Genomic DNA, 20,305 nt, shown 5'->3' on the forward strand with positions numbered 1-20,305 from the left:
TTTAATGTAGTATTGTAATTGTTTTGGGGCACCAGAAGCCACACCAGTATAAGAAGGCAAACTTAATCCAGAACATGGTGTGTGTTCTGACTGCTCCACTAACCAGCCATTCCCCTGTTTCTTTCGCTCTTCTTGGACTTCGGGACCTCCCTGTTCCTCCAGACACAATAATATTGAAATTAATCCAATTAATAATCCTATAGTTGCCTAAAATGTTTTCAAGTGAAAGGAGTAGTCACACATCTCTAACTTGAAATCAGAAAGCTAGAAATGATTAAGCTTAGTGAGGAAGGCGCTTGTCAAGACAGAGCACAAAGCTAGGCCTGTAGCACCACACAGTTAGTCAAGTTGTTATTGCCAAGCAGCAACTTTTGAGGGAAATTAAAAGTGCTGCTCCGGTAAACACAGGGATGATTAGAAAGTGAGACATTGGTATTGCTGATATGGAGAAGCCTTATGGACAGGCCGACTCTCTTGTTAGGAACTAAAGTAACTGGTGACTTTTTGTTGAAGTCATTGCTCATTGACCATTCCAAAATTCCTAGGGCCCTTAAGAATTATTTTAAATCTACTCTGCAGGTGCTCTGTAAATGGAACAACAAAGCCTGGATGACAGCACATCTGTTTATAGGAGGTTTTTCTAAATATTTTAAGCCCACTGTTGAGATGTACTACTCAGAGAAAAAGATTCCTTTGAAAGCACTGCTGCTCGTTGGCAATGCATCTGGTCACCCAAGAGCTCTGAAGAAGATTAATGTTTTCATGCCTGCTAGTACAAGTTTCATTCTGCAGCCCATGGATCAAGGAATAATTTTGATTTTCAAATCTTATTATTTAAGGAATACATTTTGTAAAGCTATAACTGCCAGAGATAGTGATTCCTCTGATGGATCCGAGCAAAGTAAATTGAAAACCTTTTGGAAAGGATTCAGTATTCTAGATGCCATTAAGAATGTTCATGGTTCATGGTAGGAGGTCAAAATATCAACATTGAGGTGTTTTAAGACTTTCAAGGGGGAAGTCATTGCAGATGTGGTAGATATATCAAGAGATTTCTAGTCAAAACTAGAACTTGAAGATGTGAGAGAACTGTTGTAATCTCATGGTTGAACTTGAATAGATGAGGCATTGTTTCTTATGGATGCGCAAAGAACATGGTTTTTTAAGATATAACTGAATACTACTTAACCTTTGGTGATAATGCAGCCTCAGCTTGTGAGAGGATTGACTCCAGTTTCAAAAGAGGTTCAGCTGTGGGTAAAATGGCCAACAATATTGCATGCCCTAGGGAAATCTTTCATGAAAGGAAGAATTAATAGATGTGGCAAACTTTTGTTGTCTTATTTTAAGAAATTGTCACAAGCACCCCACCTTCAGCTACCACCACCCTGAGCAGTCAGCAGGCACAAAAACATTGAGGCAAGGCTCTTTATCAGCAAAAAGATACTACAACTCTCTGAAGGCTCAGATGATTGTTACTGTTTTTTTTAGCAATAAGAACATTTTTAAGTTAAAGTGTGTAAATTGTTTTTGATTTTTATTCTTTGAGACTGGGTCTTGCTGTGTCACCTAGGCTGGAGTGTGGTGGTGTGATCATGGCTCACTGCAGCCTCAACCTCCTTGGCTGAAGCAACCCTCCCATTTTAGCCTCCTGAGTATCTGGGACCATAGGCACATGCCACCATGCTTGGCTAATTTTTTCATTTTTTGTAGAGACAAGGTCTTACTATGTTGCCTAAGCTGGTCTTGAACTCCTGAGTTTACGTGTTCCTCCCACCTCAGCCTCCCAAAGTGGTGGGATTACAGGCAGGAGGTACTGCAGTCATCTAAATTGTTTTTTAGTTATAATGCTATTGTATATTTAATATATTATAAATATAATCTTATATGCAGTGGGAAATCAACAAATTTATGTGACTGACTTTATTATAATACTTGGTTTCTTTTGTGTTGGTCAGGAACCAGACCCTCATTGGAAAACCAAAAAATTCATGTGACTTACTTTATTTTGATACTCATTTGCTTTATTGCAGTAGTCTGGAACTGAACTTGCAGTACCTCTGAGATATGCATGTAGAGTGTTCCATAGTACTAATCTGAAACATCATCTTTGAACTTTTATATAGCTAGTATTTTTACTGTATATATCCAAGTAAACATGTGAAAGAATATATTTTTTCCTACAAATGTAACATTGCAGATAAAGATTGTGGATTATTTAGAAGTTCTAAAATTAAAAAGGGGCAGAACTGGAATTATAATTTAGACTAAAATAATTCTTAGTTCTTATATTCTTACGTTGATATTATAAGTTTAATAATACAGGTCTCCAAACCAAGTAACCAGAATCCATTTTCTACTTTGAAGCAATCAAGCTATGTAGAAGAAAAGGAAGCATTCTTCTTATAACTAATAATAATGTTTAAGGAGTTCAAGGGGCCGGGCGCGGTGGCTCATGATTGTAATCCCAGCACTTTGGGAGGCCGAGGCAGGTGGATCACGAGGTCAGGAGATCGAGACCATCCTGGCTAACAAGGTGAAACCCCGTCTCTACTAAAAATACAAAAAACTAGCCGGGCGTGGTGGCGGGTGCCTGTAATCCCAGCTACCCAGGAGGCTGAGGCAGGAGAATGACGTGAACCCCGGTAGGCGGAGTTTGCAGTGAGCCGAGATTGCGCCACTGCACTCCAGCCTGGGTGAGAGAGCGAGACTCCGTCTCAAAAAAAAAAGGAGTTCAAGGGTTAGATTAATTTAAATTTGTAAAATAGTAGAAATGGAATTGCGTGACTGTTAATTTTTCTTCTTGCAAATGGTTGCTCTGACAGTCTGATGGCTCTTTTTTTTCCTTTTGTTTTTGAGACAGGGTCTCACTCTGTCACCCAGGCTGGTTTTGAACTGCTGAGCTCAAGCACTTCTCCTGCCTCAGCCTCCCAAAGTGCTGGGATTACAGGCATGAGCCACTATGCCCAGCTGATGGCTCTTGTTTTAATGCTTAGTATTATACTGAGACAAAACTGCCAGTTTGCGCATGTTGACATCTGTTGTAGAAAACATGTATTATACTACCTAGAGACCAGATCTTAGAATTATTCTCACATATTTGGCTAAGTATTTAACAACAGTGTCCACTACAAAATAATTATTTTTGTTTTTTCTTGAAGTAATTATGTTTAGTGGATTATTTTGCTTGACTTTTTCCTCACATCATCTGAATTCTTATAATAATCATCAGTACCCACAGCTGTTAACTTCATACACACATAGACACACACGCACACGTGTGTGTATATGTGAATGATCTTTTTTCCCCTGAACTCCCGGTGTTCATGATTGGCTCTGATGTGCAGTTAGAAATACTTACTGAATGAAATGTTCTTTCTTTTTTTCTAGATAATTATGAGCACAGTGATATATTAGTAAATACAACAGCTGTATTTAAAATTTTTGGTTTTTGCAAATTAGTCATTTAATTGTAATTGTGATGTGTTTTGCTCAGTGCTGATGATTCTAAAACTGTATTGTAGGCTTTAGTTTGTTGCAACACCTGCCAGTTACTAGAGGTGCAAAAAAGGTAAAGGCAGACTAATTCCTTTTTTTTTTTTGAGACGGAGTCTCGCTGTGTTGCCTAGGCTGGAGTGCAGTGGCCCAGTCTCGGCTTACTGCAACCTCCGTTTCCTAGGTTCAAGCGATTCTCCTGCCTCAGCCTCTGGAGTAGCTGGGATTACAGGCGCCTTCCACCACGCTCAGCTAATTTTTTTGTATTGTTAGTAGAGATGGGGTTTCACCATGTTGTCCAGGCTGGTCTCGATCTCCTGACCTCGTGATCCCCTGACCCTGGCCTCCCAAAATGCTGGGATTACAGGTGTGAGCCACCGTGCCCAGCCCCCACTCCCTTCCCCCCCTTTTTTTTTTTTTGAGATGGAGTCTTGTGCTGTTGCTCAGGCTGGAGTGCAATGGTATGATCTTGGCTCACTGCAATCTCCGCCACCTGGGTTCAAGCAATTCTCCTGCCTCAGCCTCCTAAGTAGCTGGGATTACAGGCGTGCCACCATGCCCTAATTTTTTTTTGTATTTTTAATAGCAGTGGGGTTTCACCGTGTTGGCCAGGCTGGCCTCGAACTCCTGACCTCAAGTGATCCTCCCACCTTGGTTTCCTAAAGTGCTGGGATTACAGGTGTGAGCCATTGCCAAAAGCATACTAATTCTTGCCCTCAAGAACCCTTTAGTTAATAAGACAGGGAATTAAGCAGACAGAAGGACCCAACACGAGAATGAGGAAGGAGTTAATATAAGATACTGTGTAATTAACTAAAAATGTATAAACTGGAAGTTGGTAAACTAATGGAAACAAACTACTCCGCCACCATCCCTCACCCCACATACATGGTCATGCACAGTAAGGGTAGATTAGTTCTTAGTCCAGCATGATAAAAAATCTTACCTGTGTTGGTATAGGCAATCCACTGTGGGGACCGCGTGTCTCTGCACTTTCTTGCTGGATGTGCCAAGAATGCAAGACTAACTGGTCTTAACCTGGACCGTTTCTCAAAGTTGTGTGTGCAGTGAGCAGCCAGCTGTGAGGAATTAAGTAATAACCTCCCCTAATCAAAGAGCAGACTCCCCTCCACTTAACTGTCTAAGTGGTGAATTCCACTCCCTCCTCTTCTGTAATATAACTCACTATGTACTCAGGTTTCCATTCTGGACCCTTTGCGTCCTTCCCATGGGGCTTAACAGTCATGAGAAGCTGGCATAGGCATCATGATGATACTCTAATTGCTGGTTTTGCTCTAAGTTGTGAAGTCCCAGGAGTCTTACGTTTTCTGTCAGAATCCGTTAAACTGTAACAGAGGGGTGTGTGTGTCTGTGTGTGTGTGTGTTTAGTTTTCTGTCTGTATGTAATTAAATTCCAAACCCTTCACTGTTTTTGATAATCTCATATCTGAAGATGAGTTGACTATACAACAAAGGGGAAGAGACACAATATTTAGTGTCTTTTTGTCCCCAATGTCCCTAGCAAGTTCTGAAAACTGCTAGTAGCACTGTTTATGCAACATAAACTGGATTTGGAAAATACACTTCATGCTGAAAACTTTTTAAGACTTTGCATTTGGAAGAATTTACATTGATTTATATCTTCAGTTTAGGAAAATGTCAACGAACTTCTTGACTCTTCAGATTTTTAACTAAAATATTTTGTCAGGATTACTGTATCATTGTCCATGAAGGAAAAGCAAAATTAGCGTGCAGGTTTTCCTGAGAATTGTCTCTGCTTCAGTTTTCTAGGGTTTCCCAGAGCTCTTATACCAAAATTTAGTGTTTAAATAACAGAACAGATTTCAGGTAGTGGAGAAATTTGGTATAATTTGAAACCTTTGTGTAAGATCAGCTGGACCTCAGCTCAACCGCTTAAGGATGGGTTTTATTAGAAGTAGCCAACTGTTTTGTTGGCTTCTTCCTTGACTTGGATTTATTCCCTGACTTGGTATGGATAGTTAACTAGAAAAAGATGTTAAGTCCTTGACCAGTGCATTTCTCTTTCCCCATTCTAATAGCTAAGCTTTAATGTATATCTTTAATGGATATTCTAACAGATAAGCTTCTTTTTTTTTTTTTTTTTTAAATACAGGCGTCCTAGTGGGCAGCAGTATAAACATCACCAAATCAAACTTACCTTTTACCAGGTTGCTTTTATTTTTAAAAGACTATGATTGAGTCCAAGAGTCAGGGGATTTTTAATGTTAATTAAATATTTTATATGTATGCAGCATTGTAATGGGCACTAAAAATAAATGAAAGAACAGTTCTACCTTAAGTGAGTTTACATGCATAATTTAAAGATACTTTTATTACACTTAAAATATTGGATGGTGTTTGCTTATATACTAATACAGTGTAAGCTGTAAAAAAAATAATTGCAGTAGAAATTCAAAGCTGAAATTCAAAGTAGAAATTAGAGTTGAAGTTGGGGGACGTAAATATCATGGAAGAACTTGAGCCTGGCCAAAGGAGCAACCGTGATTCAAATAAGTGGAAATGGAAACTCTTCAGGTGTAAGGGAGCAGAAGATGGGTGGCAGAATTAGTATAAAAATATAAGTATTGAGAAGACTGCTTCCAGCATATCTTATGATTAAGTTGAGAAGACAGCTCTATGAACAGATAATCTTAGGGAATGAATGCAGAAGAATGAAAGTAGGGGAGGGAAGGTTTGAATGATTGAATGACCTATGAGTATAGAGTCAGTTTCAGTTTTCCAAATTACAACATCCTTGTCTTGTTCCCATCTTAGAGGAAATGCTTTTGATTTTTTACTGTTGTGTATGATGTTAGCAGCGGGTTTTTCATATAGACCTTTTTATATTTAGATACTTTCCTTCTGTTCCTAGTTTGTTGAGTGTTTTTAATCATGAAAAGCCATGGAATTTGGTCAGATGCTTTTTCTGCATCGTTAAAGATGATTTTTTTTCCTTTATTCTGCTAATGTGGTATATTACATTAATTGAATGTCATGTTGAGCCATCTTTGTACCATTGACTACCTTTGTAAGTAATGTTTTATTAGAATAAAGTCAAGCTCAATTGTTTACATATTGTCTATGGTGGTCTCAGTGACAGAGACAATACATAATTATGACAGAAACCATCTGGTTTGCAAAATCTGAAATATTTACCATTTACTCTTTTTGTTTTTATTTTTTTGAGACGGAGTTTTGCTGTTACCACCCAGGCTGGAGTGCAGTGGCCTAATCTTGGCTTGCTGCAACCTCCGCCTCCTGGATTCAAGCCATTCTCCTGCCTCAGCCTCCTGAGTTAGCTGGGACTACAGGTGCCCGCCACCACGTCCAGCTAATTTTTGTATTTTTGGTAGAAGATGGTGTTTCACCATGTGGCCAGGATGGTCTCCAACTCCTGACCTCAGGTGATCCACCCGCCTCAGCTTCCCAAAGTGTTGGGATTACAGGCGTGAGCCATCGCGTCTGGCTATTTACTCTTTAAAAACATTTTCTAACCTCTCCTTCTAGAGTCATTAGTATAGAAATCATTATTTAGTGTCCATTTAGAAGGTAGTGGACTAACTTTACTGATCAACACTCTGTAAATTGCTTTTGTTGATACAGTTATGGTTTATCTCCCTGTCATAAGTAAGGGGTATAATCTGATTAAGGGAAGTTAAGTGATGATTTTATGAAAAATGTTAAGTTTAAAGAATAAATTTGTTAATGTTCTTTCTAATTCAAGTTCATGGCTTATATTTTGAAATATTGCCAACCTCTTTTCTTCTCCCACCATCACCCATCCTAATCTCTGATAACCATCATTCTACCCTCTGCCTCCATGAGATCCACTTTTTATTTGTTTTTTAAATGACAGGGTCTCACTCTGTTATCTGGGCTTCAGTGCAGTGATGTGATCATAGCTCACTGTAGCTATCACAGCTCACTGTAGCCTCAAATTCCTGGGCTCAAGAGATCCTCCTGTCTTAGCTTCCTGAGTAACTGGGACTACAGGCATGTGCCACCATGTCCAGCTAAGTTTTTTACTTTTCTCTTTTGTTAGAGTCAGGGTCTCACTATGTTGCCAAGGCTGGTCTTGAAGTCTTGGGCTCACGTGATCCTCCCATATCTGCCTCCCAAAGTGCTGGGATTACAGGCATGAGCCACCATGCTGGGTCAAGATCCACGTTTTTGACTCCCACATATGAACATGTGATGTCTGTCTTCTGTACCTGGTTTATTTCATAAAACATAATCACCTCCAGTTCTATTCATACTGCTGCAAATGACAAGATTTCATTCTTTTTTATGGCCTAATTGTATTCTATTGTGTATATATGCCACATTTTCTTTACCCATTCATATGTTGATAGATACTTAGGTTGATTCCATTATCATGGCTTTATGAATAGTGTTACAGTAAACACTGATGTGCAACTATCTCTTCAATATACGTTCCTTTCTTTTGGACATTTGCCCAGTAGTGAATTACCAGATCCTATGGTAGATGTACTTTTAGTTTTTTGAGGAACCTCTATACTGTTTTCCATACTGGAGGTACTAATTTACATTCCCACCAACAGCGTACTAGAGTTCCCCTTTCTGCTTCCTACAATTAGAAGGAGTAAGTGCTAGTGTTCAATAGCACAGTATGGTAACTATAGTTAGCAATAATTTATTGTATTTTTCAAAATAGCTAGAAGAGGATTTGAAATGTTTCTAACACAAATGATAAATATTTGAGGTGATGGATATTCTGATTATCCTGATTTGATCATTACACATTGTGTGCATGTATCACGATACCGTATGTACCCCATAAATATGTACAGTTATTATGTATTAGTGAAAAAGGATATACCACTCTTCTGTTTTGCTAATTGAATTTTTTTTGTTTTCATAGGTGTATGTGGAATTTGATGATCTTGAATGGGATAAACGAGAGTGGGTTAAAGTTTATGAAGATTTTTCAACTTTCTTGGTGGAATACCACTTAATCTGGGCCAAAAGGAATGACCCTAGCCAGACTCAGGGATCAAAGAGCAAACAGATTCAGTGGCCTGCATTGGTAAGATCTATTCCTGTTTCATTAAGCATTTTCATTTGTTCGTTAAAAACGAAAAGCAACAACAACAACAAAACAAAAGCCAGGTTTGGTGACTGGCTGTAAAACTAGCACTTTGAGAGGCTGAGGCAGGACAATTGCTTGAAGCCAGGAGTTGGAGATCAGCCTAGGCAAAAAAGCAAGACCCCATCTCTACCAAAAAAAAAAAAATTAGCCGGTTGTGGTGGCACATACCTGTGGTCCCAGCTACTTGGGAGGCTGAGGTGGGAGGATCACGTGAGCCCAAGAATCCGAGTCTATGTGAGTTACTGTCACGCTGCTGCACTCCAGCTTGGATGACAGAGTGAGACGCCATGTCTTATAAAAGAAAGAATAAATGAAAATTTAAGACCAATAATTGAATAAAACTTTAGATTCATCTTACTGATTTATAAATTAATATTTTTGAAGAGTCTCTGACGAATCTGGCAGAGATTTTAAAACACTGCCTTCATTTTGTTAAAACAACTTTAGTTGTCTCTTTGTTAGTATTCTGTCAGCTTATGTAGTTCACAAATAAGTTTATTCTATCAAATTAAAATATAAATTGGATTAAAGGGACCTGAGAGATAGCTGACTGTATGCCATGTGAAACAACTTTGCTGAATGAAACTTTGTCAAGTGGAAGATAGAACATACTTTGTATTAAAACATTTAATAACGAGTAATTCTTCTTGGTTTGTTAATGAGTAAATCATTGTGGGTGATAGATGTTTAATGTGTAATTATTAGGTAATGGATTAAATTACTTCTTACCAGGAAATGTTTCATTTAAGAAAATATGTTTTCAGTAAATTCGCTGGTACTTTGAAGAGTTTTATTTAAGAAAAGAAACAGCAGGTAAACAAGGTCATTAAATTGTATTAGAAAAAGAACTACATTTGTTTAACCATTGTTATCTCTGGTTTCTGGCAGAACATCTAGCATGTAACAAATGTGCAATATTTGTAAAGTTTTCTTCTTATGTTACTATCAAAGAAATACTTTAAAAGCCACTGAAACGTTATTGCAGGTATTTGATATAACTAATGAGTTTGGGTAGTTCCTTTCAAATTTTTAAACATACGAATTAACTACTTAAAAGGATAGCTTCTGCTTGCTAATAATTTTAATGCATATAAATTTTCTATTTTAGTTAATCCTGATGCTTTTCTATATAGAATAGAAATTTAATAGATCTGTTTGATTATTCCTTTTTAAGAAGTCAGTGGAGATATAGGATTAAAAAGGATAGGAAGGGAGGGAATAGAGTGAATGGAATCAGTGGCATTTGTAAAAACAAAATATGATATTGAAAGATGAAAATAATATCTGTCTGTGACCTGTAGTTTCGATAGGAAACTTTGCATAGCAAACTAAAGAAGATAATTTTATCCATAGTAGGTTTTTAAAAATAATTAATGAGTATGTTGACTTGTTCATATAAAAAGTTTAAACCATTACTGGCATGATCTTAATTTTATAGACCTTAACCCAAAAACTGGATAAAATTTGTGAGTAATTATGAATAATTAGACATATAGGTGAATTTTTTATGAGAATTCTCAAAAGCAGGAAACAGTAGCATCACTAATATGAAAAACTACACATCGGTATCAGAGTTAAAAAATTAATAAAGCTTTAGAAAATCTTTGCCCTTTCTTAAAAGCAGTTAAGATTGAGGTGAGTTTCTGTTGATTCATAAAATACTGATTTTAGAGAGAATTGTTATTGGAAAATACTGTTTAATGATAATTTTGTCATAATTTTACAAAGTTGTTTCTGTTGAAAACCTCTTAGCCTTGAAATTAGGCCTACTTAAACAATCACCAACCTTTTCTTTTTAACTTTATCATATACAAAAAAAAAAAAGATGAAAAATTTGAAAAACACTGTGGTATAAAAGTAATAGAAAATTATATTTTTAGTTCTAAGAGATAACTTGTATATATTATATATATATAATTTTTGATATATTTTCTTATGAAACATATTGCTCTGGTTCCTTTTTTTCCCCCATACTATTTATTTTATTTTATTTAGACAGGGTCTCACTTTTTCACACAGGCTGGAGTGCAGTGTTGTGATCACAGCTCACTGCAGCCTTGAACTCCTGGGCTCAAAAAAAAGTCCTCTCACCAGTAGCTAGGACTACAGATGTGTGCCACTATGCCTAGCTAAATTTTTTTTTTTTTTTTTTTTTGAGATGGAGCCTTGCTCTGTCGCTCAGGCTGGAGTACAGTGGCGCGATCTTGGCTCACTGCAATCTCCAGCTCCCGGGTTCAAGCAATTCTCCTGCCTCAGCCTCTCAAGTAGCTGGGACTACAGGTGCCTGCCATCATGCCTGGCTAACTTTTGTATTTTTAGTAGAGATGAGGTTTCATCATATTGGTCAGGCTGGTCTGGAACTCCTGACCTTGTGATCTACCTGCCTCAGCCTCTGAAAGTGCTGGGATTATAGGCATGAGCCACCATGCCCAGCCTTCTGCTGAATTTTTTAATAAAAAATTTTAATTGTGGTAAAGTAGACTTAACATAAAACTTGCCATTTTAACTGTTTTTGAGTACACAGTTCATTGGTAGTAAGTACATTCGCGTTGTGTGTTACCACTGTTGTCATCCAAACACAGAACTTTTTCCATCTTGCAAAACTGAAACTGTACTCATTAAAGAGCAGTTCCTTATTCCCTGATCTTGCTAGCAACCACCATTCTACTTTCGGTGTCTGAGTATCTCATATGAATGTAATTATACAGTATTTATCCTTTTGTAACTGGCTCATTTCACTGACAGTGTCTTCAGGGTTCATGCATATTATACCATGTGTCAGAGTTTTCTTCCTTTTTATTGCAAAATAACATTCCATTCTGTTTATACACCATGTTCTTTTAATCCATTTGCCTGTTAATGGACAGTTGTGTCGCTTCCACCTTTTGGCTATAGAGAATAATACTGGTATGAACATGGTTGTATAAATATCTGTCCAAGCCTCTGTGTTCAACTATTTGGGTATATACCCAGAAGAAGAATTGCTGTATCAGATGGTAATTGCACTTTTAATTTTTTGAGGCACTTTCATACTGTTTTCCAAGTGACTGCACCATTTTTCATTTCTACCAGCATTGTATAAGGGTTCATTTCTTTACATCCTCACCAACATTTACTTTCATTTTTTTTTTTGGTATTTACTTTCTCAGTAGGTGTGAAATGGCATCTCATTGTGATTTTGTTTTATATTTCTCTAATGCTTAATGTGATGTTGAGCATCTTTTCATGTGCTAATTGGCCATTTGTATGTCTTTTGAGAAATATCTATTCATAAAGTTCTTTGCCTGTTTTTGAATTGGATCATTTGTTTTTTTTGTTGTTGTTGAGTTTTAGGATTTCTCTATGTATTCTTGATATTAGTCCCTTTTTAGATACATGATTTGGTAACATTTTCTCTCATTTTACAGGTTGCCTTTTTAGTGTGTGAGCAGTGGCCCTTGATGCACAAAACTTTTAAGTTTTGATGAAGCTCAACTTGTCTGTTTCCATTTGTTGCTTATGCCTTTGTTGTTATATTCAAAAAATATTGCCAAATCCATGTCATGAAGCTTTTCCCCTTATGTTTTCTTCTAAAAGTTGTATAGTTTTAGATCACAAATTTGGGTGATTTAATTGATTTTGCGTTTGGAATATCATGTAAGGGTCCAACTTTTTTTTACATGTAGATGTGTCCACTTTTTCCAGCACCATTAGTTGGAAAGACTGCCTTTGCCCCACTGAATGGTCTTGCCTTATAGAAAATATTTTGACCATATATGCAAGGGTTTGTTTCTGGGCTTTCTATTCCATTCCATTGGTCTGTAGCTTGTTCTTATGCTGATACCAGCTTACTGTTTTGATTACTGTTGATTTGTAGTACATTGTGAAATCAGAAAATGTTTTCCCGTCAACTTTCTTCTTTTTCAGGATAGTTTTGATTATTCAGGGTCCCTTGAGATTCCCTATGAACTTCAGGAGAGATTTTTCTTTTTCTCCAGAAAAAGGTCACTTGGATTTTGATAGGGATTGAATTGAATCTGTAGATGGATTTGGGTGTTAGACATCTTTAATATTAAGGGCTGGGTGCTGTGGCTTACACATGTAGTCCCAGCTCTTTGGGAGGCTAAGGCGAGTGGATTGCTTGAGGCCAGGAGCTCAAGACCAGGCTGAACAATGCAGCGAGACCCCTTCTCTGCAAAAAAAATAAATAAAATAAAATAAGCTGAGTGTGATGGCCCACGCCTATAGTCTCAGCTACTTGAGAGGCTAAGACTGAAGGATCACATGGGCCCAGGAGTTCATGGCTACAGTGAGCCATGATTGTGTCATTGCACTCAAGCCTGGGTGACAGAGTGAGACCCTGTCTCTAAAACTACACACAAACACACACACACGCACATATTAAGTCTTCTAGTCTTTGAACAGGGGTGTCTTTTTACTTGTTTATGTTTTATTTAATTTTGTTCAGTTATGTTTTATAGTTTTGTTTATTTCATCTCCTAGGTAATTTATTCTTTTTTGATGCTCTTGCAAATGGAATTATATGTTAATTTCATTTTCAAAGTATTCATTATTGTTATATAGAAACTAGCCGGACGTGAGCCTGTAGTCCTAGCTACTTGGGGAGCTGAGGTGGGAGGATCCCTTGAGCCCAGGAATTCAAGGTTGCAGTAAGCTGTGATTGCACCAGTGCATTCCAGCCTGGGTGACAAACCAAGACCTTGCCTCAAAAAAAAAAAAAAAAAAAAAAAAACGATTTTTATGTGTTGATTTCATATCCTGTTGCTTAGGTAGTATCCTTGTCAATGGTGACAGACTGAAAGCCTTTCCTCTAAGATCAAGAATAAGACAAGGAATCCCTGCTTTTACCATGTCCATTCAACATAGTATTTGAAGTTATAGTCCAGAAATTAGACCAGAAAAAGACAAAAAGCATTTAAATTGGAAAGAAAGAAGTAAAATTATGCCCGTTCACAGATGATATAATCTTATACTTAGAAAACCATAAAGACTTCACAACAAAGCCTATTAGAACTAATAAATGAATTTGGCAAATTAGTAGAGTACAAAATATCTGCTTTATTTTAAACATAGTTTTAGCTAAGACTGCATTAAAATTGTAGATCCTGCTTTTTTCCTTAACATCTATCCTCTACATTTCTCCTTTATGAGTAGTAATTTAAGATCATTTTTAATGGCTGCATAATATTTAATCTTACAATGACCCATTTCCTTAATGTTTGGCATTATAGTTTCCAGTTTTAGGGAGCATTATAAGTAACTGAGATAAATACCATTGTAAGCCTTTCTCTGCATATCTGATTTTTTAAAATTTATATTCATAGTAGTAGAATTAATAATCATAGGGTATGAACTTGAAAGCCACAAAAATCTGTCTCCTGACACTTCACAAATTGTCTGAAGGTTGTACTGACTGCCATTGTCCTCAGTCAGTGTTGGGGTGTTTTTATCTCACTCATCACACCCTTGTAAGCATTATTTATTTATTTTTCAGTTTATCTTGTTTTGAAACACAAATGTTTGGCCAAAACAGAAGGAGTTTTACATCCTAAGGGGATGCAGCATTGAATGTTACTCTTTCTCTGCTAATTGGATATTTAAAAATATTTCGTTATTTCAATTTGCATTCCTTTAATAGGGTGAATTTTTTTTCATGTTTATGAGCAATTTGTATTTTTAGTGAATTGTTATTCTTTAGTACTTATTAGGGTTTTGTGTTTTTTTATATTTGTTACGAGCTTTCTTTATATTATTACAGATATTACAACCTTTTTGTCGTATTTGTTTCGTACTTTGCTTAGCCAGTTGTTTGATAGCAAGTCTTTTTGAATTGTATGTTTATTTTTAAAGTCTATACAATGGGATATTGTCATTAATTCCAGTAGTCAGGTTATGTGTGCTTGCCTTCCTTCCTTTTTCTTTTGTTTTAGAAGATTGTAAAAATTAATAAAATAAACAAGTGAAGTGGGAATGCTTGTTTGTAATAATTAAGAAAACAGTCAATTTAAGTTTCGTAAACATTTTGCAAACATTTATATACAGTAGATATGACTGAGATTTTATTGTTTCCTTTTTTGTTCATTAAAATTAGGCTTCTTTAAGGATGTCTATAAACAGCAATTATGAAGTTCAGCATTTTAAAATTCCTACAGCATAATGAAATACTGTATCTACAGATTTGAGAAATTTGAGGGATCTGTATATGAGGTGGCAGTAGAATGAAACACAGTAGAAACTAATACTTTGTCTTTAATTTTCTATAAATTTAATGTTTCTATTTCTGTGCACATGATACTTGCTTTATGTTCTTTTGTATTTAAACATGTTTGTATTTATTATCTTCTTTCTAGTTGTTTCACTCCTCGTGTGGTACTTGTTTAATATTACATATCGGTTACGTTATCTTGTCTACCTCTTATACCTAGAAATTAGTGGAAACTGGCAGTGTACCTGCTGGTTCTTGAGATCATGACAAGACAAAAACAAATCCTGTTGTCTCATTAACATATTTTAAAGTCTATTTTTAAAAATTTAACATAATTGCATCTTCAACAAAATATGGATAGTGTAATACCCAGGCTACTTCTCTGGAATTGTCTGGTTCATCTTTCTTTCTAGGATATCAGTAGCAAAACATTTATGGGAGCACCACATGCAAGATGCTGAAGTGGTGTCTTTTTTTGCTTGGTCCTGTATAATCATAGTACCACTTGAGGCCATTCTAATGCTGTAGACTGAGGTATCTTGCATCTTCATGTAAGTTACTTAATAGATTGTTAAATTTTATTTACTTTTTAATAAAGTAAAATACTTATGAAAGCACATTTACCGGCACCAGGGAAAGAAAGTGTTGGCATTCATAATTGAAATCAACGAATCACCTACCTAACTGGGTTAGGGCCCTGGCTCCATCTCCTTTAGGAAAACCTTCTGTGGGGAGTGGGGCTTCGACCCTAACCCAGGTGGGCTGTAACACTGCTGTATTTTCTAAGGGGCAGAGTTTTCTACTACTATTCTGCTGGCCCAGCCTTCCAGATCACCCCAACCAGTGCTCCTATATAACCATCCTGTGCTCCTGTAGAACTTTGTTTTGTACCTCTGTTTTAACAATCAGCACATTCTGCTTTGTATTTTACCTATTTGTTTGCATGTCTGTCTTCCCTTAATAGATTGTAAGTTCTTTGAGGACAGGAGTCATGTCTTAGTCATCTATGTATGGTTCCTTGGAGTCTAGCACAGTGCTTTACCCATCTCAGAAAGTAAGTAAATTCTTATTTTAAAGTGATGAATGTGTTGCAGCCCAGCTAGTGCAAAAGAACCCTACTGGGAGTTATCACAAGTTTTCTGGCTATTAACATATGATAATACCAAAGGACAGGAAAGCAGAATCACCCAATTGTGGTAAAACTGTGAGTTACCAATTTAAAACATGTCAATATATAATAAAAAACAAATACTGAAAAGCTTATAATGTCCATTCTCATCAGATACAAATTTGATTCCTGAAATCGCCAAGTAGAAAAATGTAAAATTACCTGAAATGTGTTATTTTAAAGATGTAAAAGGAAGAAACAGACATCCTCACAATTGACTTAAATATTCAAATCTTTGATAATTTACCTGAATTTCTGAATTGAGTTTTAGGAAACTCAGACTACTTTTTCTCAATGTTGCTTTTTCCTTCGTAGATAGGTAATTCTGGTTCAACCGGGAATTGTGATCACATCATAAACATGTAAACTCTTAGCAATGTGTTTATTTTAAATTATTCTCTTAGTGAGAGTGCTTTTTAGTTACTATCCGTTCCAAGAGAAACCCCCTCAAAGGAGAGTAGAATTCACTGCTCTTTGGGACAAGATTACCTTTATATCCAACAGTTATATTGCCACAGTTGGTTTAGATTATGGCCTCAAGCAAATTTTACTAAAATGTGAAAATATGCCACCTTCCAAGTCAGAAATAAACTTTGGAGTATGTTCGTTTAAAGAGTTTTTACATATTTATAATTGAATTTCCACAATTAGAATTAACAGTTGCATGTCTTTTTATACTTTGTTAAATAATGAAATGGAAGTAATGACAGTGTAAATTCAGGATTATTATTTCCCTACAAGGTAAAGCACTTTAAGAGATCAAATTATACATAATAAAATATTAAGCTTTTTAAACGATAAACTCTAATACTGGCGTGTATTGCAATGGACGAGTTCACACACTCATGTCTTGTGGATTATAAAATGACATTATTCTTTTGGAAAGTATTATGTTATAAGAACTATAAGAAGTTCATACTCTTTGATTCATTAATTCTAGTCTTAGGAAACTATGCTTGAAAAACAGTTTTTAAAATGTGTATTCAGTTTAGCTAATGTTTGTCGCATACCTCATATGAATTAGACACTGTGGTGGGAGCTGCAGATTAAAAAAATTAAAGGCTTATGTTATTAGAAGAAAGATGTTTATTGCAGTCTTATTAAAGAAGAAAAGTAAAATGGAACAACCTTGATGTTCAGCAATTTGTGAATGCTGTTAAATTAATATTTTGGCATATTATGCAGCTTTAAAAGTGATAATTGTACATACTTTAGGAAAATGTAGAGAAATTAAAAAAAATTAATTACATCGACAATAGAAATATGTATTTAAAAAGTGTTATAGACTGGGGACAGTGGCTTATGCCTATAATCCTAGCACTTTGGGAGGTTGAGGCAGGAGGATTGCTTGAGTCCAGGAGTTCCAAGACCAGTCAGGGCAACATAGCGATACCCTCATCCCTACCAAAAAAAAATTAGCCCAGTGCAGTGGCGGAAACCTTGTAGTCTCAGCTACTCAGGAGGCTGAGGTGGGAGGATTGCTTGACTCCAGGAGTACAAGGCTATGGTGAGCTATGATTATGTCACTGCACTCCAGCCTGGGCAACAAAGCAAGACCCTGTCTCAGCGGAAAATATATATATTGTAAAGTAATGAAAATCATTATTTTACAACGGCGGAATTTTGCCTGACCAAAATTGTCTTTTCCCTAAAAAACAAGTATTATTTCCTAGCAAATTGGAAATTTCAATATAATGGTGTTATTCAGTATTTTATATTTTGGAAGTAGTCTTCTTCAAATTAGTTATTTTAGTAATACGTTTCTGTTAATATACTTTGATAGGTATTATTTGTGTTTTGATATTGCAGCATTAAAAAAAATCTGTCAGTATACAAAGAATTAACATTTAATAATGAAAATGACAGCTTAAACCATAAAAAAAAAAAATATAATGAAGATTATTTAAGGCTTGTTTTAAGCCTGTCTGAATTACTTGTTTACTTATAGATTTGCTTGGCTTTATGTGACCTTAAATATTATAGACTCAGAGAATGTTAGAATTGGGGGAAGAAATTAGCAGTTATCAAGGAAGGTGGCATAATATGTTAAGGACATAGACTTTGTAGCATATTTCTTGGTTCAAATCCTGATTCTTTCATTTATTGTTAATGTCCAGGTGAAATTAAGTTATTTATACTCTGTATGTCTCTCTGTGTTCATAATAGTGGTATCTACCACACAAAGTAGTGAAGATTAAGCAAGACAGAATGTAAATAAAACCTCAGTATAGTACTGCAGTGAGTTTAGATAGGTGTACACTTTGAGAGAAACCTCTGTAAGAACACCCTCACTTCTGTCACTGGTTTCAAGTTTGAGGCATTCCCAAAACCATCCTCAGGGTTGATAAATCACTGGAAGATTGATATAACTCACTGAGAGCTGTTACATTCATGCCTACAATTTATTGCAGAGAAACTATACAAATTAAAATCAGCCAGGGGAAGAGATGTTTAGGGTACAGAGTCCAGGCTCTTCTCCCTGTGCAGTCACGTCCAGCATTATCTCTTTATGTCCATAGTATATGTGAGTTTTGTCAGTGAAGAAACTCATCTGAGTCTTTGCTTTTCCGGTTTTATTGGGGCTCAAAATCACATACTCGCTGCATGGTGTAGCTTTGGCCTTTGGGAGGTCAGACTAATAACTTTAGTTCTCACTTCCTCTGGAGATCAGAATTGGTACTGAAATACCCAAAGCCTCCATTGTAGATCACATTGTTAAACTGTCCAGTGGCCAAAGCCTCCAGTCGAACAAAAACACTCGTATCAAGCAGATACTCCTGTGAAGCAAGACATTCGGCAGTCCTGGAGATCATCTCTCAGTGGCTAAGGTGGAAGGCCAGACATCTTTGTCTTCTTTGGTGTATAGGCTATGCCCTAGCCTTTGGCCTACACTCTTAAAGCAAAGCGAATATATTTGAACGTCTACATTTAGTTTTTCTATGACAGACATTGCAATAGTAACCCTTTGAATATGCCTAATATTGGGAGGAGCCAGTTTTGAATAGGTATACATTTAAATAAACAGTCTAATTTATAAAGCCATTATGCACATCATTTTTTTGTACTAATTTAATTACTCATTTCCCCCCGGATTTACAACTATTTTTGTATCTTATGAAAAATTTGTGCAGGACTATTGGCATAGAAATTAGTTGATGGGCTGAGCACGGTGGCTTACGCCTGTAATCCCAGCACTTTGGGAGGCTGAAGTAGGGGGATCACTTGAAGTCAGGAGTTCGAGACCAGCCTGGCCAACATGGTGAAACCCCATCTCCACTAAAAATACAAAAAATAGCCAGGTGTGGTGATGCACATCCATAATACCAGCTACTTGGGAGGCTGAGGCAGGAGAATTGCTTGAACCTGGAAGGCAGAGGTTGCAGTGAGCCGAGATTACACTGTTGCACTCCTGGGCAACATAGTGAGAGACTGTCTCACAAAAAAAGAGAGAGAGAGAAGAGGAGAAGAAAAGAGAGAGAGAGAGAGAGAAAAGGAAGAAAAGGAAGGAAAGAAAGAGAAAGAAATAAATTAGTTGATGGTTACCTAATTCTTCGTTAGCCTATTCATTTTCCATCATTATTACATCTTGAGGAGGCTTTAACTAAATTTCCTGATACCATTAGATGATCAATATCAGTGTTATAAGATTTATTTTTATAAGGGGCTGAGAGTGATGGTTCATGCCTGTAATCCCAGCACTTTGGGAGGCATGGGTGGGCAGATCACCTGAGGTCAGGAGTTAGAGACCAGCATGGCCAACATGGCTAAACCCTGTCTTTACTGTAGTCCCAGCTACTTGGGAGGCTGAGGCAAGAAAATCGCTTGAACCTGGGAGGTGGAGGTTGCAGTGAGCCGAGATCACGTCCTTGCACTCCAGTCTGGGCAGCTGAGCAAGACTCTGTCTCAAAACTAAAAACCAAAAAAAAAAAAAAAAAGAAAAAAAAAAAAGATTTATTTACATAAGGTAAATGGATCTTACCAACATTGTCACTTGTTACTCCATAGTGTGTTATGTCACGGTGTGATGCTGTTTTATTACAGAACAAATCAGTAAGAATTGCAGAGGAATTTGCTATGCCTCCTCAACAGAATTGACCCTTACCTAGATACTGGATATTTTCATGGATAGGTGTAGTTACAGTGGACCCTTACTGGCTTATTTCTGAATTCCAAGTCATTTAAGAACAAAGCTACTTACCTTGTCTCAGTTTCCCTATGTGCTGTTACATAGTAGGGTCTCCATGTTTGTGAGTATGATGTATTTCTTTGGTAGCATTTTCCTGCACAGAGCATTACAATTTAATTA

The 20,305-nt window shown here is 36.6% G+C and overlaps 1 protein-coding gene across 1 annotated transcript in view; it reads left to right on the forward strand.

Annotated features, from left to right (window-relative positions):
- JMJD1C (jumonji domain containing 1C) overlaps positions 1-20,305 on the forward strand; it is a 310,806-nt gene that overhangs the window by 76,906 nt on the left and 213,595 nt on the right. The window contains exon 2 of the mRNA XM_012002668.1: positions 8,399-8,563. Within this exon, the coding sequence (XP_011858058.1) occupies positions 8,399-8,563 (165 nt within the window). The remainder of the gene's footprint in view (positions 1-8,398; positions 8,564-20,305) is intronic.

Source organism: Mandrillus leucophaeus, unplaced genomic scaffold (genome assembly GCF_000951045.1).
Source record: "Mandrillus leucophaeus isolate KB7577 unplaced genomic scaffold, Mleu.le_1.0 Scaffold694, whole genome shotgun sequence".
Lineage (NCBI taxonomy): Eukaryota > Metazoa > Chordata > Mammalia > Primates > Cercopithecidae > Mandrillus > Mandrillus leucophaeus.